Source organism: Poecilia reticulata, linkage group LG2 (assembly GCF_000633615.1).
Source record: "Poecilia reticulata strain Guanapo linkage group LG2, Guppy_female_1.0+MT, whole genome shotgun sequence".
Classification (NCBI taxonomy): Eukaryota; Metazoa; Chordata; class Actinopteri; order Cyprinodontiformes; family Poeciliidae; genus Poecilia; species Poecilia reticulata.
Genome location: NC_024332.1, coordinates 39,468,210 through 39,492,939, shown reverse-complemented (window position 1 = coordinate 39,492,939; position 24,730 = coordinate 39,468,210). Strand labels below are relative to the sequence as shown.

At 35.9% G+C, this 24,730-nt stretch overlaps 1 protein-coding gene across 7 annotated transcripts in view; it reads left to right on the top strand.

Moving 5' to 3' along the window:
* Positions 1-18,756, top strand: part of epb41l5 (erythrocyte membrane protein band 4.1 like 5) — a 29,054-nt gene extending 10,298 nt beyond the window's left edge. Inside the window, exons 6-26 of one of the 7 annotated variants that reach the window (XM_008402619.2) lie at positions 239-283; positions 823-875; positions 2,453-2,573; positions 2,748-2,835; positions 2,912-3,000; positions 3,100-3,169; positions 5,159-5,328; positions 5,830-5,936; positions 6,606-6,624; positions 7,013-7,055; positions 7,281-7,399; positions 12,874-13,025; positions 13,730-13,827; positions 13,923-14,063; positions 14,202-14,269; positions 15,316-15,438; positions 16,692-16,767; positions 17,049-17,129; positions 17,354-17,416; positions 17,514-17,647; positions 18,022-18,756. In XM_008402619.2, coding sequence (XP_008400841.1) covers positions 239-283; positions 823-875; positions 2,453-2,573; positions 2,748-2,835; positions 2,912-3,000; positions 3,100-3,169; positions 5,159-5,328; positions 5,830-5,936; positions 6,606-6,624; positions 7,013-7,055; positions 7,281-7,399; positions 12,874-13,025; positions 13,730-13,827; positions 13,923-14,063; positions 14,202-14,269; positions 15,316-15,438; positions 16,692-16,767; positions 17,049-17,129; positions 17,354-17,416; positions 17,514-17,647; positions 18,022-18,091 — 1,930 coding nt within the window. In that variant the 3' untranslated portion in view covers positions 18,092-18,756. Of the gene's footprint in view, positions 1-238; positions 284-822; positions 876-2,452; positions 2,574-2,747; positions 2,836-2,911; positions 3,001-3,099; positions 3,203-5,158; positions 5,329-5,829; positions 5,937-6,605; positions 6,625-7,012; positions 7,056-7,280; positions 7,400-12,873; positions 13,026-13,729; positions 13,828-13,922; positions 14,064-14,201; positions 14,270-15,315; positions 15,439-16,691; positions 16,768-17,048; positions 17,130-17,353; positions 17,417-17,510; positions 17,648-18,021 lie in introns of all 7 variants that reach the window. The other 6 variants (XM_008402586.2, XM_017303678.1, XM_008402602.2 and 3 more) reach the window with 6 other exon arrangements.
* The last annotated feature ends 5,974 nt before the right edge of the window (positions 18,757-24,730 follow it).

The following is a 24,730-nucleotide window of genomic DNA, read 5'->3' as shown; positions in this document are numbered from 1 at the left end:
ACCAATTATTTATTCTCTGTTGGTAATCTCTATTAGTCAGACATAAATGTTAGTCAATAGATTTGCCAGAGATCACAGTGACTCCTATTTGTATTCTTGTCTTATTTATCTAAACATAAAACATTCTGTGATTCTGTGATCCCATCTATCATTTTGGGTGAAATTATTCTAACCTTAATCAGATCTCATGCCTTTATTTAGGCCATCCATCACCGTGTTTATGTTGTCCTTCTTTCAGATACCTTTTTGTGTTACAGTTGAAGCAAGACCTCCTCAGTGGCAAGTATGTGATTTATTTATTTATTTTTTATTATTTTTATTTTTTGACAATAACAGAACAAAATGAGACTAAAGATTTAAATAACTTGCTTTTATTTTAAAGAACATTTTGTTGTGGCTTGTTCTACTCTTTATCTCTTAATTTTTCTGGTTGTTTCACTTAGTTATCCTGATGGTTCAGAAGCCAAAAATATAAGCTGTTAAACCGTTAAGGTTTTCATAAACACTGATGCGTACATTTTTAAATCTGGAAAAAAAAAGACATTAAACTCTTCTAAGCTTTGTTTATCGGTGATTTATTTATTTATTTTTTTCCAGCCATGTCCGTTTTACAATGTTATAAGTCAAAATGATTCCTCACTGTCACTGATGAGAGAAATATATTTAACTTTTTGGATTGCGAGTTCCTCAAAGTCCTTTTTGGCCTTTTATTTGTAAAGCAGCAGCGCCATGTAAAATGTACATTTCGGAGCAGAGCTATTTTAGCAATTGGTGCCATTACTAGACTTTTACAGTAAACCCTCTCCAATATTTGATTTTTAGGCTTGAATGTCCATTTGACACAGCGGTGGAGTTGGCTGCCTTCTCTTTACAGGGTAAGTACAGCTACGTTTTGTTCTTTATAGTAAACTCTTGATCTTTGTGGTAAAAAAAAAACAGGACTGCTGGATATTGAATTGTATTCATCATCGCAATACCACTGTGTGTAAGATCTCAAATGCAAAAGACTGCTTTTCATCACATAAATAATTTTTATGTATAACTGCTTAACAAAGAGAAGTAACTATGCTCAGATTTTGCTTCCAGCCTCAGTCCAGCTGATTAGAACTCACTTAGAGCCAAAAATGTTACCTGACCTGTAGGAAAAAGACAATTCCTAGTAAATATCCACTCTAAGAAAGTTGATGTCATTTTAAAAGAAACATTGTTTTTCTACTTTTTGGTTTTTATAATAAAGAAAAAACATAAAATGTTTCCAAAAAATATGTTTGCAAAAAATAATGTAAGAAAAAGACAGGAAAAAGTAAGTAGTTTTCAACCATATGATAAGAAAAATATATTTTTCTTATATTACTGATATAAGAAGCAAATATTTAGTGATTTGATTGTGAAAATTCAATGCAATTATTCCATGAAAAAAATGAAAAACTGTTAATACTTGTATATCTATATTCAAAAATTATTAGTCAGTTCTTTATCGTTTTCACATTTTCAGCTAAAATTTGTAAGAGCCATTGAGGAATGTCCACAGAACCACCTGTGGCTTCAGTCCCCTGCTCCAGTCTTTAAACTTTAGGAAATATTGCATTTTTTGAGAGGCATTTCTTGTTTCTCTTGTCTTAGAACATTTGCATATGAAGTACCTACTTTCCATTCAAGGCCAACTTCAGTCAGAAGAACTCTTGGAATAGTTTATATTAAAATGAGCACATCTTATTACATATATAGGAAAACATTCAAATCTTCCAATTAAATGTAGTCTTTGTTATGATTATTAATACACAATGTGCATTGTGTATTAATTACCTTAATTAATTAATGTATTAATTATTATTAATTAATGTATTAATTACATCCCTGAAATGTAAAAAGCTGACTTGGCACTATTGCACCCTTCTTAGCTGTTAAGTACTTGGTTGTTTCAGTAAAATTTTGTCTCATCAGGATTCTTACCTGATTATCCAAATAATACCGTTTGTACAACAGCGACAATGTTCCTTGAATCCAACCTTTTTTTTTTTCTTTTTTTTTTTGCCAAATTCCTTTAATAAGAGTAAACCAGCCTTAATTCTTTCAACTAAAAGAGTGATTTCATATGCTGTTAAAAAAAGCAAACTCAATCACTGGAGACATTTATGGAATGGCATTGCGTGCACAGACTCTTGGATGGACGTGCTTACACATACATAGCTAGCTTAAGTGCCAGCTCATTAATGTTCAATCCTCTTCAGAGGCCCCCTAATCCAACACCCTCTCTGCTTTCTCTCTTTTTCTCAGTCAGTCTTTTTTCTACCTTTTTTCTGTTTTTTCCCCTAAGTGTTAGTCAGGGCCAAAAGTTTGAATGAGTATATTGGATATGCCTGTCAATTAGTGTGCTTTGTTTTGCTTTTCTTAAATCTAAATTGCTTACCTGCTTTCTTTCTTTCTTTCTTTTGTTTGTTTGTTTTTTCAGCTGAATTAGGTGACTGTGACCCACTGGAACATAATCTAGACTTGGTGTCAGAATTTCGCTTCATTCCAGAGCAGACGGAGGATATGGAGCTTGCAATCTACAATACTTGGAAGGAGTGCAGGTATTAATTTAACTGACACTGAATTTAGAAGAAAAATAGATCTGTAAACAGTTTAGGACAAATTTCTTTCAGAATTAAATTTCCCTCATTCTATACATTTACACTTTCTTTGTAAGTTGTTTTTTTTTTTTAATTTCTTTTGTGGCTCATCCAATTTCATGCTTTCTTTTTCAGAGGTCAGACACCAGCACTGGCTGAAATTAACTACCTAAATAAAGCAAAGTGGTTGGAAATGTACGGAGTGGACATGCATATGGTCAAGGTGAATAATATTTGGCTTGATTAAGCACAATTAATTGTGCAGAAGAAACATTAATAAACATCCATGGTCTGTTTAGGCAAGAGATGGTAATGAGTACAGCCTGGGTTTAACTCCTACTGGAGTTCTGGTGTTTGAAGGTGAAACTAAGATCGGACTCTTCTTCTGGTATGTTTAGTGATTACGTAGTGTATATATTCTTTTGTTTTACTCATTTTTCCTACAAATTCTAAATCTGATTTTATATTTTTGTTTTCCCTGTTGTAGGCCCAAGATAACTCGCCTGGATTTCAAGAAGAGCAAACTGACCCTGGTAGTGGTGGAGGACGATGACCAGGTGAACCGAAACTATCACCCAGACGACAGAAATGTACATCTACCTACACATTAGTCAAGTGCCAAACCAACAGTCACTTATGGTCACACAAGGCGTATTGCGACAATAGGACCTGGAATTTCCAAAGGGGTTTTGCTGACATGGATTTGTGTTCTCTCGTTTTTTAGGCGAGAGAAGAAGAGAGGTGGATACAGATGGGATTAAAACCCGCTGTTCTAGCTAAAATCTTCTGATCATTTAAGATGCCACTTCAAAGGGAGAGAAAGTTTGTAAAACCTACAGATATTAGCTATTTCAAACATATCAAAGCCTGAATTATCATTTTGAAGAAAGAAATCAATTTCATAAATCTTAAAATTTTACCAAATTTCAGGTCCTTCAAATAAATGTTCATCTTAATTTAGATATATATATTTTTTTTCCCTTTAAAAAGTAGCTTTTTTTTCTGTAAATATGTTCTGGAATATATGAGCCGTAAAACGTGTTAGTGTTATGGAGGGGAAAAAAAAACCTACTGTAATAATACTGTAAAAGAGAGACAAAGAGTCTGTTTATGTCCGTCCAGGGGGTCTTTGAGTGAGGTTAATAAAGAAACCTGCCCTCTCTAGTATTTCTGGTATGCACAGTGGCCCCCACCTCGTTCTCTGTCACACACGCGCACACACACAGAAGTTCAATTTCAGCTTGAAAACCTCCTCCTTTCTGTGGTTAGACTGATGAGCAAATTAAACAATATTGTCACACTACCTAGTTCTCAGTTCAGCTATTTACCTTTTAGTGAAATAGCGAAGGGTGGCATTCATATTTCTGGTTTTGCGTTCCAAATCAGAATAAACAATGCTAAAGTTAACAAAACTTTACATATAAAGAACTGAAACATTTTCATCAAACTTTGTTGTTTTCCAAGAATGTTGGTAAATTCATAAGTATGTTAATTTTTTACTTGGTAATCAGTTTTTAATCTGGTTGTGTTTCTAAGATGTCTTTACTTGGTGAGTCAGCATTCTAACTCTAAATCTCGTGATTTCTGTCTGAGTGAGACTGACTCCCAGCTCGTTGTTGGCCCCAAGCCATTGTTCAGCAGGTTCATACCGAAAGCAAGTAATGTGTCAGTTATTTCTGCAAAGTAGGGGAGGACAAAAAAAGTTACCCTTACTTTTAAGCGACATACATAGAAATAAAGGAGTATTAGTTGTGCTTAAATAAAGCACAGTAAAATTGTTACTATTATTTCAGAATTAAAATATTCTATTTTCAGTTGATGCAAAAATACTAATATTTACCTTAAAGTATTATGATGAATGGTAACATTCTCATCTTTAATAAGGTCAAAAATATTACAATTATTTCTTAGGTATACAGTATACATTTTTTTGTTTGCCATCACTGTTTTCATAAAAATATTCAATATATAGTCAATATACCCATTATATTAAAATACAGTTGAGTATATATCAATAGCTTACATAGAAAACATAATCTTATACTATATATTTTATACTGTGTTTATCTAGTATAGCAAAATAATAAAATGAAAGTAGAGATTAGATTATATGGATGGATTGGAATGAAATCATTCATAAATAGAAAGTAGAAGATGTCTGTGAAGTTATAGGCTTAGCCTGCTGGAGGACAAACAGACAAGTTTTCCTCAGAGATAAGATAACCTAAGCTACTGGGAAAAAAAGTTTTAAGCCTGGTCTTAAAAGTAGACAGAGTGTCTGCCTCGCCGACTACAACTGTGAGCTGCTTCCCATTCCAGTTTTATAAACTCCAGAAATCACCAGTAATCCTGCATTCTGAGGTTAAACCACTCTGTTAGGAACGTATGAAACAGTAAGACTCATGCAACCACTGGACAGGAACTCTAACTGGGAACACAGATGTCTTCTTTTTATTTTTATTTGATCTTGAACAGCAGCATTTGAATCAAGAACATGAGTGTTATTTCTCTAAAAACGTTTTATTTTACCCTAAATCCCTCTTTAGGGTAAAGAGCAGGAGCACACCTTTGTCTTCAGGATGGACCACCCCAAAGCCTGCAAGCATCTGTGGAAGTGTGCAGTGGAGCACCATGCGTTCTTCAGGCTCAGAGGGCCGGTACAGAAAAACTCTGCGCGCTCTGGATTCATACGGATGGGGTCCCGCTTCAGATACAGGTAACAAATGCACCAATAATACCAAGGGGAAAGGCATTGAAGTTTGAATTTTAGCAGTGATGTTGTCACTACTAAAAACTTCAGGTACTTGTGAGAGAAAAAGGTAATAGTTTGCTCTCCAGGCCTTTGTGTATCCAGTGAAGAATTTGGAAAGTTAAAAACTCATTTTCAGTGTGCAAAATATTCCATTTTGTATCCATACTAACCTAAATTAGTACACCACTGGTACTCGGTGTCAACATACTGCAGAAGTCAGCTTGCTCCCCTTTGTGTGTTTAAAGGGTATCCAGTAAGATAAGCATTGGTGGTGGTGTTGATTTAACGCAGGGGTTGCAGGGTTTTGTTGTTAGGAAGAGGTTATCGCCTGGATGGTTACAGAGTTCAGCAGGGGTCATTGCTCTGATAGTTACTGTAGTAAAAGTGAAATTCACTGTAGATTTGGAGTTTGTTAGGAACGGTGAAGATAAAAATGAAGTTTTTCTGCTTTATTTTTCTGACCAGTGGAAAGACAGAGTATCAGACCACGAAGGCCAGTAAAACAAGACGGTCAGCCTCGTTTGAGAGGAGACCCAGTCGACGATACTCCAGAAGAACCATGCAAAACAGAGGTGATGTAAACTAAGGCTTATCGATCTGAAATGAACTAACTCTGTATTTGAGGATATCATTAACTGAAGGTAACTTTGAGTTTAATCTGCTCTAATTATTCCTTTCTTAGAGTGCTTTGTAGAATTGGAACTCTATTAAAACAGTCTTACAGTTCAGCAAATGCCTTAAAAAAAACCTTAGTCTCAGTCTTTCCAAACTTTTCTATTTATCTCCAAATGCAAGATGGAAGACAAAGAAATAATCTAAGAACAAAAAGATCAAAACGTGTTTCAAGGAGTTCTTTGCCATCATTGGTGAACACAATCAACGCAGCCTTCTCTACAATTATCGACACCCCTTGCAAAGACATGAACAAAAACCTTTTAATAAATTATTATGGAGACTTTTAGACCATAAGGCTCCTCATGAAGTCTCGTTTGTTAAAGCTGCAGTTGTTTTGAAACATTTAATTATTGCTCTGACTGCAGACATGATAGTCTTTCAAAAGTTCTCAACAGCTATGGACAATTTTGCTTTCCCCTGAATGAAATTTTTGCAAAATTATTTTGTCAGAAATAAAATGTCCAGAGTTGAGAATTYATGTTTCCTTTTTCTGAATCTTTGAATGCTTTGGGGGTGGGGAGGGAGGAAATTTTCTACTCTCACAATGAACTGTTGATATTTTACAGGATATTTCAACCCCCAGGAGTAAGTACACATATAATTTTTTTTCTATTATTTGTTTTAGAGAGATTTGTTGTATCCACTCTGCTGTTATACATTTTTACAAAAGAGCTTTTTATTATGACTGTTCTGTTCTTGTAACAGCTGCTGTTTGTTGTGGGTTATAAAATTAAATTGTATGTAGATTCAACAGGCATAGTTCCCTTGTTTTTTGTTGTTGTTCTTTTTACTACAGCTCTGGCATCAGTTCAGTTGTAAAATAACACATTGTTCTGCAAATTAGTTTATAACAGATTGTAAATGACTTGGTTGATGAAATTTAGTATATTTCAGAGTAATTGACTGTTTGACTGAAATTAAAGTTAGCTTTTCTGTTTGTCATTTATTGAAGTCTATTTGTCTCTTTTCTCAGTGTTCTTTCTTCAGGTAATGGTGTGAGCTCCAACAAAGACAAGGTGAGCAACTCAAGTATGATTCTATCAGGAATGTGGAGCAAAATGTTGAATTCCACATGTTAACCCACGGAAAACAAAGTTAACATTTCAAAACTTAAATGTTTCTCTGTGTTTGTCAGGGTAAGATTTTCTTTTCAAGCTCTTTTCATTTATTTAGATAAAAAGGTGTTCAAAGTGTAGTCCTGTTGTTGTTTTTTAATCATTTTGTGTTTATTTTCTTTTCAGGTTTCTCCAAGCAGAGGCGCCTGGTCCGGGATGCCTGTGGTGAGCCCGGTAGCAGCGTCAACCTGTGGGCCAATAGAAATCGAAGCTTTACCCAGAAGTCCCGGCGGAGAAAAACGAGGGTTAGTATCTTCAGAATCCATTGAGTCTTTGACATCAACTTGTAATTATTTTACCCGTATTAGAAAATACAACAGACATGGGATTTTTTATAAGTGGCTGTGGCTTGATTCTCACTAATGATGATGAAAATAAAGTCAGATTAGGATTGGCTGGGCCAGGCTGGCTGCTCCCTGCTGGGAGCTGATAGAATTGGGCAGATAGCTAGGTGTGTTTTTCATGGTGTAATGCCCTGTGAGTGGCTTAGCATGGCTTATCCACTGACCCTGTCTTGTTGGGAGCAGTGAAAGGACGGAAGAAGAAAGACCAAATCCAGAGGAAAAAAATTAATGATTGTGTGACTTTTTGGCTACTTGACCACACTGTGAAATATTCGAGTTTCAGAAGTGTTGCAAGTGAGCAGAACATAAGATGCATGTTGTGTCATTGCATAAGGATTTTCACTGGGCGTTAGTTGCTTAATGCAGCATTCAGGCTGATCTCTTGTTGAAATTCAAGTGTGTTTGTCAGCAGTGAACATAAAACAAGTTTAAATGAATATATATTTTAATATATTACATTTTTATCTAATTATCCACACTGTTGGACTTTTTAAATCTTGCTATCAAATATAGATGCGCTTAATTTAACACAGGTTTTGGCGACAGGATTCACACGAGTGCTTGACATCCTTAAAAATGCCTGAATTTCAAGAAGGTGTTTTCAAGGTTTGGAAAGTGCTTGATTTCTGTATAAAGTCCTTGTAAGTGCTTGATATTCAAACTGCACAATTTTTAAATAAAGTGCAATTTACTGTTTAATTAAAAGCCTAAATCAGGAATTTGTTATTTACAGTTAAAACCAGATATTTAAAAATGACTCGTACACATTTCTTTCTTGCTGTCAGAATTTAAATCAGACAAAATTTTCTTTTCCTTTAGATTGTTTGTGCTGTAGAATGTAGGATGCTATTACAAAATATTAACAGTAATAAATCATAGTGATTTGAAACTGTCTTCATTTCATTAGTTTTTTTTTTTTGTATGTTTTTTTTTAATCTCCAATGCTGCGATGCTGGAAAAGTTTGAAAACGTGTATTCAAAATGCTTGAGAAGTGCTTGAATTTTGCTGTGGGGAAAAATTTCCAAACCCTGTAATTAAGGATTTACAGACTTGTATGATTTTGTGATAATAAGAATCCTGTGCATATGCATATAAGTAACTTTATTTGTCATAAACCCACATTGTCCCCCTGTGTGTTCCAGTATTAACATGTACTGAGGATAAATTGTCCTGGTCTGGCAGCAGGCTGGTAGGTACAACCAAACTCTGAAACTCTGCTCTGGCTTTAACCAATCAGTCGCAGCGCAGCGGCGGGAATCCTGATTTTTGGCTTAGGATTAATGTTTTCCTGCAGTTCATGGTGATCTGCTGTTTGCCCACTTTTGAATCAGCATGAAGTGCCAACCTGATTGGTGGAGGTAATTGTGATGATTTGGGAGTCTGCTGGGATCATGTTTTCGGTGGCTTGAATCAGGGATGGGATTTGATTTCAGCTTCTTTTTATCTGTTCTGTTTCCAGCTTTGGTTTCTTCGAGACGCTAGCTTCTTTTTTCTCTCTCTCTTTTTTTTCTGGTCATCTGTGCATCCTGTCCGCCTTCTCCAACGTAAACTTCACTAAAACACCTCTCTTGAAAATATTTTAACTATACACCACAGGAACAAAAATCTTAAGAGAAACAAACTAAAATGGTTTCCTTTGACTGACTTGTACACACAAAACCTTATACTTAATACAATTTCATATTACTGAATTTAAGAAAGTTCAAAAAGATTCTTACATGATGCCAAAAAGAAAATCACAAGGCAGAGCTGTCGAGGCTTTACAAGCACAGACAGAAGATCTAAAGTTCCCAGTGTGTTCTGTCTAAATAACAGGATGAGCTCAGCATTGCAGTTAAATTAACCAAAAGATACCACAACTAAATCAGTTTGAGAAAGCAGGAGGCTATCAGTGTGACGTTAAATTACTAATATTACTCTCTAATCTGTTTTCCTTATGTTTTTTTTCCTCTTGCTTGATGTCGCTGTTTTTGTATGCAGTGCCGCAGCCTGCAGCTGCTCTCATAACATGAGCAGCCACTCTTGATGGGATTATAATCCTATTACACTTTATGCTGACACAGACCCTGACACTTCTACTTATGCTAAATCAGTTGATAGGTGTGTCCTTTGTTGCTTTTCAGATATGTAAATAAATCAAACCTGCTTTAATAAAAACTGAACTTCACTGATTAAAATGTCAACCAGATTTAAAGTCGCTTTTGTTTCATGAAGCGAGCTGTCATCTTTCCGATTTTGCTCATTTCTGTTAGACTCTCAAAGTTGTATGCTTTTGCATAAATATCTTGGCATACACGAAAAACTAATTAGCATGTCCTTTAAAATCAAGACAATTCAGCCTAAGGTCTGATGAGGATTTAACCAATTCCTCCTCTTAGATTAGTTCTAAAAAAAAAAAAAACAACCCAAAAACATCTAATGCTCGAGTAGCAATATCCCAAAACTAAATGATTTCATAAAGTCTGCTAGTTGAGGGTAATCAGAGTTCACAAAGTTGGCATGTAAACAAGATAATACACCTCTTAGGCACAAATAATAGCCAAATTGATTCAAATTTATCTCTTGGCTTTAAGATATGGATATGAAAATATGAAGTCATTGAACGATTATCGACCAGCATCATTTTAAGATGAATGATCTCTTCTAAACTCTTAGTGCTGCAGTAAGCAGATTTTTTTGTTTGATTTGAACATATTAAACCCAATCATCCCAAATGTGCAGCATTCTCCCATAAACCATTCACAACAGGAGAGGTTCCTGACCTTTCTTTCCTGTAAAACCTGCCTGTGAAGAAAAAAAAAGAAGAAAAAAGTTATTTTATTTCTAATATTCAGAGGATGTTTTAAATTCTGGGAGCAATGAAGAAGAAAATCGGAAGCTGCATGTTTGTCTTGATCCAACAGGTTCCTTTGCCAAGATACTTAATTTCAAGAAAATTGAAAATCGACTGCAAGAGTTTACACATTTATGCATCACAGAAATTCCGCTTTACAGAAATTATCTGATGTATTTTCTAGACGTTTGTGGATACACATAGAAATTTTTCTCTTAGGAGAAATTTGTGTTTTCCAAGAAATTTATGCTTTCACATTGACTGAATATGATTTAAATGTCACAAATTGCCAAACAAGCTGGATAAACTTTAAAAAAATACCTGAGAGAAAATCATATTAACTTGAAAATATACGCAATTTACGCAATACCCCTATAATTATCTTAACCCCACCCATTATTATAGTTTCATACCCATGTACTGGAGCGTTTTTATGTTGAATTGAAAAGAAATGATTTCACCAAATACTTTTGAGATTTGCATTCCCATTTTTCCTGCTTCCTGATTTTTCCTGTCACTAACCTAAGAGCACTTTCACTTCCTGTTTTTATTTTTATTCCCATCTCCTGCATGTTCCCTTGTCCTTCACCTCTTCTTTCTACATGTTTCATCAGGTCTCCACCTCCCTCCGTTCATCCTCCCATCCACACGTCCATCCATCCTTCCTGCCTCCGTCTCATCAAAGCTCAACTGAGAATCCTCTCACTTTGTGTTCTGATGACTTTGTTACCTACTAAATGATGAGAGGCTCTGCACCGAAGTGACTCTCTTTTCAAAGTTGCTGGTATTTATGAAGGAACCTCCTGACTGAGACTGCTTGTCAGACTAATGGGGTAAAACACTGACGTTTTCCAGAGTCCAGCATGAGGTGCTTTTTATGTCCCGTTTCCCACCACTTTTCTGTTTCCTAACGTGCTTCCTTGACCTTTCCTCCCCACCTAATGAAGAAATTATCATCAGGTATCAGTGTGAGGTGCGGGAATTTCATTTCAGTCTCAACTCTCTGAGGAAACGAGAATCAGATGGTCCCAACTGTTACAAACTCTCTCTGAGCTACAGAAGTTTGATTTGCTTTTTATTTTAGTCTTTTTTTTTTTTTTGTCTTAATTTTTAAAAATTTTAATCTGTTCTAACGTTTCACATCTGTTTGTTGTAAAAGGGAGTCGGATAAGAGGGCATTAAAGCATGAGCACACTGAAGCCACTGAACAGAACCACATTCCCTCTGTCAGAGGTACATTCCAAAATGTCCCAATCAGGTCCGTATCCTCACTGACAGAAATGCAGGAAGATATTTTTTTTTATCTCCTGCTTGAAGCCGGCTTCTTGTCTCTGCCTCCAGTGTCAGATCTTTTTTTTTTTTTTTGTAGGCGCCGTCTCATCCAACTTCTGCCACAATTTAATAAATATTTATTATGCTGAATCATAAGGTACTTAAACTGAAAGGTTTCATGGAAGGAATTCAAATTCATTGTGATGCTTAGTATGGCTAGTCTAGTAGACTGATTCTTTGTGCACAAAGCAAATAATGAAGGTGATTTAACAATATTAGTCATTAAGAACACGTTTACGTGACTGCAACCAAATTATGTATCTGTCTAAAATGCTTTGAAATAATTTCAAAGAATAAACTAATGTATGGAAACAGGTGGTTGTGTAACTTCTTGGAAATAATGATGCTGTTTTTGCAGGACTTGAGCTGATCTAAAGCTCTATAGGTGATTTTGTTTAACTGAATTTTATTTAAACACATCAGAGTAAAATTTCAGGGAAACAAAACGCCGACCACATTCAGTTTTTTACTGGTGAAATTATTTTTAAAACTATGCATCATTTTACCTCTTCATARTGTCCCAGTAAACCACCTTTATTTGTTGTTTCAACAAGAGAAAATGTGAAAATGTACAAGGGCTGGGTGCAAGGCCCTCTGTTTTGCTTCATAACTTGCAATGTTTTTCTCGCTTTTTACAGTTTTCTACTTGGATTTTCTGTCTTTGRGAATATTTATCCTTTAATTCCCATCTACTCTGGGCAGTGGACAGTAGCATGCATCATAGTTTGAGTTAAGTTTCATCTCCAGGCAACAGAAATATGAGGTAGATACCAGGCCTCTGCTGGAGCTTTTGTAACAAAGTCTGCGTATCAAATGTTTTGCTTCAAGCTCTGATAATTCTGAGAATATTGCTTTGTTTTTTTTTGTTCCCCGCACAGAAGTTATTGCTTGCCTTGAATGTTTGTGTTCACACAGCAGCTTGGCTTCATTAAACGGTTTTTCAGCAGGTTATGTGYATTATATCCGCTTTTGTTGCTTGAGTTTAGTTTTTGGGGATGTTGGAGTTCATTTTCACATTCTGTTGTCTTCTGATAAATGGAGCGGTTTTACCATCAATGCTGAGTTCATTGTGGATAACTGAGGTAAGCTTTGTGRTCCTGGGTATTTTTGTTTACCAAAAAATAAGTTTTTTTTTTTTTTAATCTATTGCTAAATTTAGTGATTTTATGGCAGATCCTTTTAACTATGTCCCTGTCATTGTACCTGCAGCTTGCCTGTAGTTGCTGACCTGATGGAGACGTGCATTGACGACGTCCTCAGGGCTTCCGTAGTTCCTCCCATCACAGCCGCAGAAGAGGTTGGACCCTGTGCTGCTTACGCCGCTGCCAGCGTACCTGCAGAAGATCCACTCAGTCTTGCTGGTAAGGTTGGAAAAGCCATTCCCCAACTGGATTGGTGGGAAAATGCATGTTTACATTGAACTCTTAATAACAAAAGKAATAATTTAATAAGACACTGGAAATGCTCCAAATATTTAAGATGAATTTATTTAAAAGCTTTTGCAGTTTTACCCATAAATCTATCGGAACCTATGAAAAAATATTTTTAATTTTATTGTAATATCTTTGACTGTTGGTTTGCCTTAATTTAGAATACTTTTTAGTTCATTAATTTGCAGAAAATTGAAATTTCCCATCAGCGTTAACCAATAAATGAATAAAGAAAATGCACAAAGCAAATGGCCAAAAAGGTTACTACAGGTTATACTTTAAAAATCTGAAATTTATGTGTCTAAAATTAAGACCTTAAATTCATTTTTTAATTTATTTATTTATTTATTTATTTTTATGCGAGTTGGTCTTAAATACATTACAGGTCTTTTGTTGTGGCAGAACTACTTAACCTTTTTTTCTTGTGGGGCTTTTCTGTCATACGTCATTCGATTCTGTGACTCGAGGTGGTTGAGGCTACCGTTAACATGCTACCTTTTTGTGCTGCTGATATAGTCTTCCTAGTTAACTAGCTTTTCTTGCACTGATGATTTTATCCAACTTTGATATTTAGAGTTTTCCAGTCTTACATTTTATTGAGTTGGGTTTATTTATGTGAGTTATTAACTTTTCAGAAGCAGCAGCTCGTTTGAAGCAGCTGGAGTTGGAGAGCAGCCCACTTCCTGCTACCCCAAGAAATAATGTCAACATTAATGTGGCCATGAACAACCAGGTGAGCGTCCATTTCTGCTAAAGCTGAGCCATTTTATTTGTGTGTTGTCTTTTTTTTATTTTTTATTTTTCATGCTCTGATCCCAATTTCAACAGGACGACRTGGTGAAGCTCACAGAGAAATGCGTTCTGAACAGTGCAGGAAGTAGTCCGGCTGCCACTCCGCTGCGAACCCCWGAGGATCTCAAGAGCAACATCCTGAAAGCTCAAGCTCAAGCTGAAGCTGCTGCTCTGAAGGTGAGAACCAGACGTTACWAACTCAACTAACCCAGCAGCATCAATRCTCTACTGTTTGATCTGAAAAATAATAGATAATAATACATTTAATCATACTTTCTTTGCATTTACTGGCACACATCTACGTTTTCTGTGCAGGGGCATCAGGAGGAACTTCTCATGATGACTGGTGACAAGAACTGTAACTTGCAGGAAGCCTCTGCAAGGTATGTGTTTCATAAAAAGATTAGATAATAAAAATGATCTCATGGAAAACATGAGGATTCAGGAAAAATATAATRGAAAACTGATGTAGTATTATGCTTTATTTATTTAGGATTTGTAAGTAGAAATCTAGAAAAGCGCTAAGTTTACTACWTCTAGGTGTGCAGATAAATGTGGAATAAAATGCATTTCCACTCTTGGTTTGTGTTTTCTTTTAGGAGAAATGTTTTTTCCAAGAAATTAGTTTTTASATTGGTCAAATATGATTTCAGTGTCACAAATATTTCCTAACAATGACTTTAAATAAAACTGACAGTAAAGCATATTAACTTGAAAATGTACACAACTTAAACCCTCAAAATTTCTCTGTCGAAATATCTCATCTTTCCTGCTACTGAGTCATGAACTGAGTCATTCTCTGCATTCTCAGCCGATCTCAACACTCTGGCTTCTAGAACAGATTGACCTCCTAATTATTCATGAATATTCCCAGCAAAGCTCAAAGCATTACGTCACTTTCAGTTCAAACTAATAACAAAACTTCTCATCTGCACTCAGAACATTAACAAGGTTTCTCCTTTGTTACTTTTTAAGGAGCTTTTTGACTGTAATTAAAAGGGAATAACTGAATGTCGTGTGTTTTAAAATAAACAAACTGGATATAAAGCAAACTCTACATGAGCGTTGTAACTTTATAGGGAGGGAAGTGTGTGTCATAAAATCAGTTCAATTAATGAACAAAAGTTGTGCTCATTCTGTATGTTTGCAAACATTTTTAGRATATATAAATAGTGGACATAACTAAATGGTTTTGTGTTTAAACTGTCTTAGATGTGTCATAAACTGTGTTATTATGTTTTTACAACGTTAAATTGAGTTACACATTTGCTGTTTTTGGTTCAGAACAAATAATCTGTTTGWGCTGAGAATTTCTCACTGCAGAATAATCAGTTTCATCCCTTCCTTTAAGGAAAAACAAACTGATTAGACTAGTTGTGCGTAACACACTGCTGCTCGCTGCTGCAACGGTGTGTGTTGTGTTTGGCAGGTTGAAGGTTCGCGCGGGCCGAATGGGCAGTAATTCGTCTCTTTCTGTTAGCAGCCGACCAGACCCCCAAGACTCCTGGGACCTGCTGAAGCCGGCCTCACTAGTCTCCTCTGCAGCTGCCAGGTATGTGTGTGTTTGCACCCAGGAAGAGGTTTGAGTTTTTATTTATTTAGTGATTTTCTTTCTTTCAGATTAGTTGTCTTTGTATTTATTGCTGTTTTTTGTTTTAATTYATCAACTTAGCCTGCCTCAATAAGAAATTAATAAATTAATCGCATAAGTTAAATTGAGTTTGATTATTTTCATTCTRATKAATAATATTTTTTGAAGAGCAATTTTGTTTACGTCATTTTTGGTACGTCATTTTTCTTATGTTTTTGGTTGTGTGTGGATTTTATTTCCTTTTTATTAGTTTTTGGTTGTTGTGTTTTGTTTTAGATATTTAAAATGTCTCCCAGGTCCAGTACGTAGATTTGTTTACGAAATCAATGTTTATTAGTCTTTGAGAGGGCGAATTAGCATTATGATACCATTATCAATATATTACTTGAAAATTGTCACAAAGCAATAATATTATCATTGATCGCAATAATTTATGGTACAATTTATCGTAACAAGCCAACATCAATCTATTCATCCATCCATTTTGACCATCTGTTATCTGTTTTCTATTCATTTTTTCCTTCCATCATCTGTTTTTTTGTTTTTTTTTTTTTACCTATCCACCCATCCTGCGATTTGTGTTTCATACTTATTAAAATTATTTGTTTTGCATTCAATGGGACTTCTTTATTGCCTTTGTAGTAAATACTGGGAACTCTGGGAAAAGGACCTGAAAAATGCATGGAAACTCTGCTCTCTGAACCTAAATGAYTTCTTTWAAAACATCTCTATAAATACTTGGAAGMATGCCTGGGATTGGCTAAAGTTATTTGAAGTGTAGAAAAAATAATTTCTGGTTGAAACTTAAAAAAAGAAAAAAGTTTTTGTTTTTTTTATGTTTGGCACGGAAAGCCAAGCATCACAGCTTTAACGCAGTGATCCATAATCTTCTTTGTAGTCTGCGCTGACATCTGCTGGTTTTTTTGTGTAGTGCCTGTATGTGTGCCGTAGGTGAGTCACATGACCTGGTTTCTGCCTGGAAACTGCTGGCAAAACCCCACCAAAAATCAGACACGGATGCACTTTTGATCAAAAGATTCACAAACTGTTAACGACTCCAGGTTCATTGATGCAATTTAAACGGCAGTGGAAGTGTTTTAATCTACCACTCTATTATTAAGATGTTCATCTGGTTGCAATTACGATTATTTATTTTCTTTCTTAACCGTCGTGTGAAATTCTTAGTGCTGTTGTACGCTCTTGTTCCGCTCCAGTACAGAGAGGTTGGCAGAGGACTCGAACCCTTCTGTTCCCAAGATTCCCGCCGTCAGTGAAGGCTTGGCACCAAAGGTAACTCTGCCTCGTTTAAAACTGTGAATCTGCTGGGAGAGTCTAGAAACATGCAGATTAATTGCAAAGTAATAAAATAAAAATATAAAACAAAATGGTAAAGTCAGAAACTGAGTTTCATTTGAAGTAGTTTTCAGTAGTTAGGAATAGATTCATCRTGTCCATCACTTCTTGTTTTAGTCYAGTTCTGGTGCTGATTGGATTTAAGAGCCAATCTGGAGTCAGTCTTAGTTCTRTTGGGTTTTTTTTGTTTTGGTGACAACTTTTTTATTTCCATTCAGGTTAAAGCAGAGGAATTTGATATTCAGAACGTTGGTGTTCTCTCTGAAAACCTGATCGACTTCACTGATCCAACTCCTCTAGTGAGTTTCGACGCTTCTTTCCTCTTTCAYTCATGGTACATTAAAACAGACATTTTTATTTCTTTATGAGGTCACCTGCCCAAAATGAATTATAGTTATATCTCYTACCTGGCCATGTGTGCTTAAAAACTAGAGTGCCAGGTCCAAGGCTTGTTACTAGGTGACAAATTTTCTTTTTATTTCTGTATTAGAGACGTAACATGAGTCTTTTTGTTGTGTTCCAGCTGCCACCACTGCAGCATCCCAAACCTCTCATCACACCTCGCTGGATCATTCCTGCATCAGCCGTACGTCAAATAAAGTTAATCTGGGATTGAAAATCATGAAACCGATTTTGTAAGCTTTGTTTTAAGAACTGACCTCCATGCTTCTTTTCTAAAGCAGCCTGCTGGCCTCTTTACAAACGGGCTGATTGACATGGAGCCGTCGTCTAAGGTGGCTCCTCTCCTCCCCCCTGCTGATGGGGGAGCAGTTCTCCCATCAGCCCCTGCTCACCCACGTAACGCTCTCTCTTCAAGGTGCATTTATTTACCTTTTTACATCCTGAGTACAAAAACTGAAATGTAATTTCAAAGCTATGTGGTTGCGGTCWGCAATTCTGAACGTTGATACGGCAGAAAACAGGAMATATGAAATTTTAAATAAAATCCTTTTATTTCTCTRAAAGTAYCCATTCTGTTTGAATGTTAGTGTTGAGAAGGAAAATAAATTTTTAAAATAAAGGTGTAAGTTTATGGAATAATCTTGACCATTAGATAAAATCAAAATCTTTCTGYATCTAAAAGAAATTTGAAAAGTCATTATGATCCATTTTATTGACACCCAAATGTAGCGAAGCAAGTAGTCTTCTTTATCGATAGGTAGTCGTATAACGGGCCGTGTTTCCCTACAGCGCCGACGTTCAGCCGCCCGTCATGGAGGACGGAGCCAAACCCAGAGGCCTCCTGACCACCGAACTCTGATGAAGTCACTCCTCTTCCAGACTGTTTCCCTACAAACTGTGGCAGCTTCACGTTTCACATGAACTTACAATCACTTGCACCATAGGATGAATTCATAAATTTTTTTTTTTTTTTGCAAACATGCAGCATTATCATCTCAACCGCATGTGGTTGTTTTTGTTTTTTTAGGAGGGGGGTTGATCTGCCTGCCACTTAACTGAATCCATCCAAGCTSATCAGATCTCCTCTAGTGACGTCAGTATCTTCAAGTTGTGTTTGTGAGGGTGGAGCTAAAACCTGAAAACAAGAAAGACACAAAGTGTTAGATACTTAAAGTTTTCATTGTAGGCGTGGCGTTTGGGACCGCTGGATCTCTGAGCTGCTCCAGGACGCCGACCTGAACCTCGAAAGTCCACTTTTGAGTTTCTCTAGCACTGGATACGAAAGCTTCACTGGATTTTCTTTGCAACACTGGACTTTTCAAAGAAAGTTGGTTTTATAAATATGTTTTTCTGTGTTTTTGTTTTGTTTTAAAATGCCCATTCCAGGATGTTTCAGTGGCGTAGAAAATGGCTCTGCATAAATTTTTTATTTTTTTTGATCCAGTTTAGTAAGCTTCCTCATAACCACTAATATTAAGTTTTATTTTATTGTTTTTAATTAAAGTTTCTTCCCCTTCTTTTTGATCCACAATTTTCACATTTTTCACACATCAGACACACTTCTTTTAGCTTCTAAATCGGGCATCGAAATGCCAAAAGCGAAAGCTGTTGACAAGCTGTGACGACGGGACTGCGTGGACTCGACCTCTGTCTTAACATATTGTAGCTTCTCTCATGCCTTATGTAAAATGAATGTATTCGACACGTGTGATCTAAGAATGCTGGAAATGCTGCAGTTCAAACATGTTTCTGTCTGACGCCGTTTAAATCCACAAAAGCTGAAGTAGTCTGTTAAGGAGAAACAAAGTGTGAAATTTCTTGAGGCTGATTTTGTAAGCAGCGAACGTTAGACCGYTGGAGTCACAAGGTTTTGGGGTGTAGCGGTACATAAATCAGAGCTCTTTGGTTTTTGGTTGAACTGCAAAAAATATATATATTTTTGCTTCTTAGAAATGGTGAATAACTGTCTTGCAAACAAAGAGGAAAAAAAAATAACCATAGATTAGCAACAAGGCATCATTTGTGTACTGGTAAATTTCTAAAATACAAAGATACACTTTCTTTAAAAATCCAGTTTGAATTAAATGCTAAAAGGTCATGCCTTAAGTTAAAATGTCATAAACTAACAGGGTTCATACCTCGTCTCAGAAAGTGTAAAATTAGCTTCTTTTTTTTTTTTTTTTTTTTGTCTAGATAAATATGGATTAAACCATTTTTCCATACTTCATTCCTTTTTATTATCTAAGAATTGAGATTTTATGCATCACAACTTGAGTGTTTTTTCAAACTCATTGGAAAAAACACAGTGGGTTTCTGAGAACCCACTAATAAATACACAATAACTTAAAAGGTCAAATTGGGTTAATTTTGTTGCCTCTTTTGCCGATGAGGGTTTTAAAATTGCCTTGTGGCTCATTAAATGGCTCTCATAACATTTAGATGCCAAAGAAAGCACTAAAGCTGTTACTTTATGAATATTTACAAAAAGAATAAACATAACGTCACCTTAGAGAATAGCCGTTTAATATAAAAGAATCCTATTCTGATTTTTGAGGTCTAATCTCTCTGGGTTGTGAAAAWGSATTAATCCAACAAAAAATAGTGATTTAGCCCTTTACCTCATTAACTGGTGAATTAATGGTCAACTTTAGTTTAAATTGCTTCTTGAGTTCAACAGTAAACATTATATCAAACCCCAAAAGGTACATTTCTGCTCAAAAATCCTTTAATAAATGAAAACCTGGAAAAGTACATATGTTTTTTTCTTTAATGATGTGTAGGAACCCTGATGAGTATCTCTGTTTTTACAAATATCCAACAAATTGTTCTTAAGACTTATTTGTGCAAAAGAAAACGGTTATGGCTGGGTCATTAATTTACGGCAAGCCATTTTGTCTTTTAATCAGAAATKAACCTTGCCAGTTTTTAGGTCCTCCCTGCTTATTGTAAATTAMATTTCTTGCCATAAAATATGTTTAATGGCCCACAAAGTAAATGCACAATTCTGACCATATGACTTAACATATTTCCAACACTTCTCACTGCTGCAGTACACAAAACAGGACGTCTGCGTTTTACCAAGACAAAGCAGTTTTGTGTTTAGCCGTTCTTGCATTGGTTTGGAGTGGCTTGCTTTAGATGCTGGCCAAATGTCCTGACTTTCTGTTTTTGCATTTAAAGCAATAAAAATAACAGGCTGCACCCATTTCTACCTGAAAGYGGAGGTCACCTGTAACTGACTGATCCTCCCATATGCCAGTATATTTCAGATACATGTACCGCTACACCCTGCAAAGTATTGACACCAACTATATTTTTTACTTTAGTAACTCACTCCAGTGATGTATAGTAATTATCCAGACAATAAAACGGGCAAATGTTTTATATTGTTTTACTCTAGCAGGTGTAGATAATTTATACTCAGCAAATGTTCAAACTTTGTGTTATCTAAGAAATGTCGTAGCAAATGGTTATGGCTGTAGATATAAAGTCGAATCATATAAAGTATATATATTTTTTGAAACTACGTATACAGAACAGTTACTACTGATCTTTGGCCTCTGGGTGTTTCTAACTAAAAAGTAGTGGCAGATACGAAACTGGAAAATCGACTCGTGACATCTCGAATGCTACAAACCTTCTGTTCAGTATTATTGGATCATGACTCAGTAAAACCTTGCTACAGTAGAAAACGACTGTCGCTCATTCTTTCATGATGCAATCACCACCGTGCTTCACACTTGTTACATTTGAAAGCAGTTCCCCTTCATGCTTTTTTTCCAGTTGACCATGTAGGTGTACGCTCATTTTATGGGGTTGTACACATCTTTTAAAAATGTCTTGACTTTAACCGTCAAGCCAAGTCTGAAATTAATTGCTTAACTTTTTTTTTTTTTCACATTTTGAGATTGGAGAGTTTTCAGATAGTATTGGTTCCTCTGTTTCTGAAAAATATGAAAATATTTCTTTTTGCTTAGTGATTTTGAAAAATACTGGTTTTCTAATTGCAATTTTTACACTTTTGACTTCCAGCCAACTTCATATTGATTTTAAATTGAGGTAAGGTCATTTTATATAGCACATTTTCAGCAACAAGGCAATTCAAAGTGCTCACAGTTAGTAATATGCTTCAAATTCCAAGCAAAACTGATTRTATATAAATAAACAAGGAATGCCTTTAAGGATTAAACACAAAAATGTGTAACTGTAATGATCTAACAGATCTGTTTTGTACCAACTGTTTTATGTCGTTTGTGATTCATGTTGCATGTTGGCCTTGCTACCACTAGGTGGCACTGCAGCTCAATATTTTACACTTTGTGAGGACCGTTTTATTCCTTTGTGCTTTTAATTATCTTTAGAAAATGTCCACAAATGGAAGAAAATGTGTGTTTTGTTCAGGAATCAATTAACTGCTTACTGTACTAAAACTTTAAGTTGTAAAAGCTTTTAAAACACGTGCATATGGTCATAATGTAGACATTTAAACAGAATCATTAAGCTATAAACTGGTGTTTCTAAAAATATATTTTGTTTTTGAACCTTTATGAAACGGGTAGGAGTTTTAAAAAATACAGTACTTATTTTCAACTCTAGGAGGTAGTGTAGCTCCTGGATTAACCAGGCTATCTCAGAATAAGCCCTTTTACAGTACAGGGAATTTGTCTCTGTGTATCAAACCAGTCATCAAATTTTAAACATTTAAGTCTTTAGCTGAGATTGCAGCTAATTTCTCTTCTTGGATTTCTGACTTTATCAAGTATAAATCAGTCTGTCTTTATTATTTTCTATTTGATTTGTAGAACTTTACAGCACAACTCAGACCCAATGTGCCAACGTGTAATATGTAAATCAGTCTTAACACCCTTGTAGTTATTATGATGGTCTCCCTGATGAGAATAATGTATTTTTGAGTAGTTTGGAAATCTTATCCAAATCCATCCTCAAACCCATTGAGACATTTATTTTCGAGTTTTAGGTTTTCGGTAAACATTTTTAAATTAAAGTGAGTTAAAGAAAAGTGACATATTAGAAAATCTTTGTAACGAACAGCAGAGTCTTTGCTGGAACTTTACTTTTTATCGACTGGCCCAAGTTCCAGAGCCGAGCATAGCTGGATGATTATGAGGCAGCAGAACGTCCCGCAGCTCAATAAGTCAACCAGGACTGCTCCCCTCAGCAGATGGGCCGCTTCCCTTCCACCTTCCAGATGAATAATTGATTTCAGACACAGACCTTATGCCAGGTCACAATCGCTTAAGCATGATCAGAATTTTGGCAAAAACTTGGTCAAAGCTGGTGGCGACACCTAGCACAAATCTGTTATCTCTAAAAATGTTAACATGCTAAAGAAATCAGCACTGTAGGTTTTAACTGTGACTAATTTCCTAGCTGTATTATTTTAGCAAGTTTATATTAAGTGAATGTGGGGTGGGGGAGCGTATTATCATAAACATCTGCAATAATCCTCCTGTAATTTTGATTATTTGATTTCTTGTTTCTTACAAAGCAGACTTCAAGCTCTACAAATGTCGCAGGGGATCTGGACTCCTGAAAAGTGTCTCTGGTGCTTTAGCTCAGTGTAGCCATTATTATTTAATTTAGATGTTCAAAAATGGTGCCGAACCTCTAGGTGCACATACTCTTGATGACATTTAAACATTTAATCACCTGGAAAGAAAAGCAACTGACACTAATGCTAACATTTCTGCCTATGGTGTTAGCTTACAATTTAGACAACTCTGAAAGATGGCGTTGTACGTTACTGCTTTACTGTTGCTTAAGCATTTGAAAATGGTGAAATCCTTGAGACACTTCTACAAACACTAATAGCTGCCTATTAATTTAGAAAAAAGATCTGCAGTGAATGTTTGGTTTTGAACATTGCCTCATGCATCCCAGTCCTGCAGATTAAACGAGATCAACACTACACCTTTCTAGTTTAAAACACAAATGTAGAAAAACCTGCACATTGTTCTGATAAAGTCAAAGAAAAATAAATTTTTAATGGTAAACGTCTCAACATTCAGTAAGTCTGTTGACTTATTTTGTTCAGAAACTGAACCGGTGAAATACTTTGTTCCTCCACATAATGAGCAAAATCAAATGCTCTTTAATTTTCCATTACTGGCTAAAATAAATGTTTACATTCTGCATGAAGTCCACGGATGCTAATGAGAGAGCCACGCATCTGTTTCTGTAGCAGATTTTAAAAAAAGAACAGAGCTTGATTAGATTCGATACATCTGCACAGAGAAGAGCTGAATTTCCTGCTCCTTTTTTTTAGTGATTTTTTTTTTCTTTTTTCCAGAAACTTTCTGCATCCAGATGTTCTGCAATATCCACAGGTAAACTCTGTAAACGCGGAGGAAAAACCAGACTCAAACGTGATTCCTTGTGCATTATTGCAATAATGACTGTTGTGTTGTTTGGAGACAGCTTTGTGAGATTTGGCATTTTCAAAATGAGCTTGCACATCTTCCTTTTCAAAGCAGGTTTACATCCTTTGTGTTTGTGTCTCCGGTCAGTGTGGGGAAGGCATTCATATTCACAGTGAGATGATAAAGACGTGAGTACTGAGTGGTAATTGATTCCTAAAGGGCTGCATTGTGCCAGAGAGTGTGTGCCGTCTGCTTGTGTGAGTCTGTCAGGTGAGAYGTTGATGTGCCAGATTCAGTGAAAAGCCTCATTATCCACACAAGAACTGAATCGCACCAAACAGGCTTTAATTAGCAGTTTTTATGTCAGCACTTTGTGTCTCTTTAGGAAAATATTAGTATTTATCTGTCATGTGTTGAGTGTTATTTGTTAAAGGGATGCTTTGAGTTCTTTGCAGTGGGGCTCCGCAAAGTTACYGAATATTCGGTATTCAGTATCTTACCCAAAGTAAAGCTTGGAGAGATGGAGAGAGATTTTTGGAAAATCGAAAGAAAAAAGCCAAGATATTTAGAAAGAGAGTAAACCAGTTGGGTATTTTTGTGTATGTGCCCTGTTTTCTCAAACCCCCACTCAGTTGTGTCAGAAGGATCCAGGTTTCGGTTCTGCTGGAGGTGTCTTCATGTTAGAGGACAGTTTTTCCCTCTACACTGTCTCCACATGCATACTTGGTAGGAAGGATTGATGTAAAGTCAACAACAAAATGCAAGTGATTCTCTGCCGTCGCTACTTGCTCATCCATTAGGAGTGAATGCTACACATTAGGGATTCATTGCAATCTGCTGGGTGAATGTGTAATTAAATTGAGATCACTTTTTTTTCTAATGTACAATATTTGGTGCGAAATAGTGCTATAAAAAGAAATTGAACTGAAKGTAGTAACGTGGCCACTGCCTTTCTACGTGATTCCGTTTGATTCTCATCTCCCTTCAGTGCTCCAGCTGAACTTTCTCCCATTGAAGTCAATTTCTCCAATTGAATAACAATTGATGTCGGCTTTTGCACCGTTYTAGAATTGTAGTCTGGCTGTAGTTTTAGGAAGTGAACACAGCTGTTCAGTCAG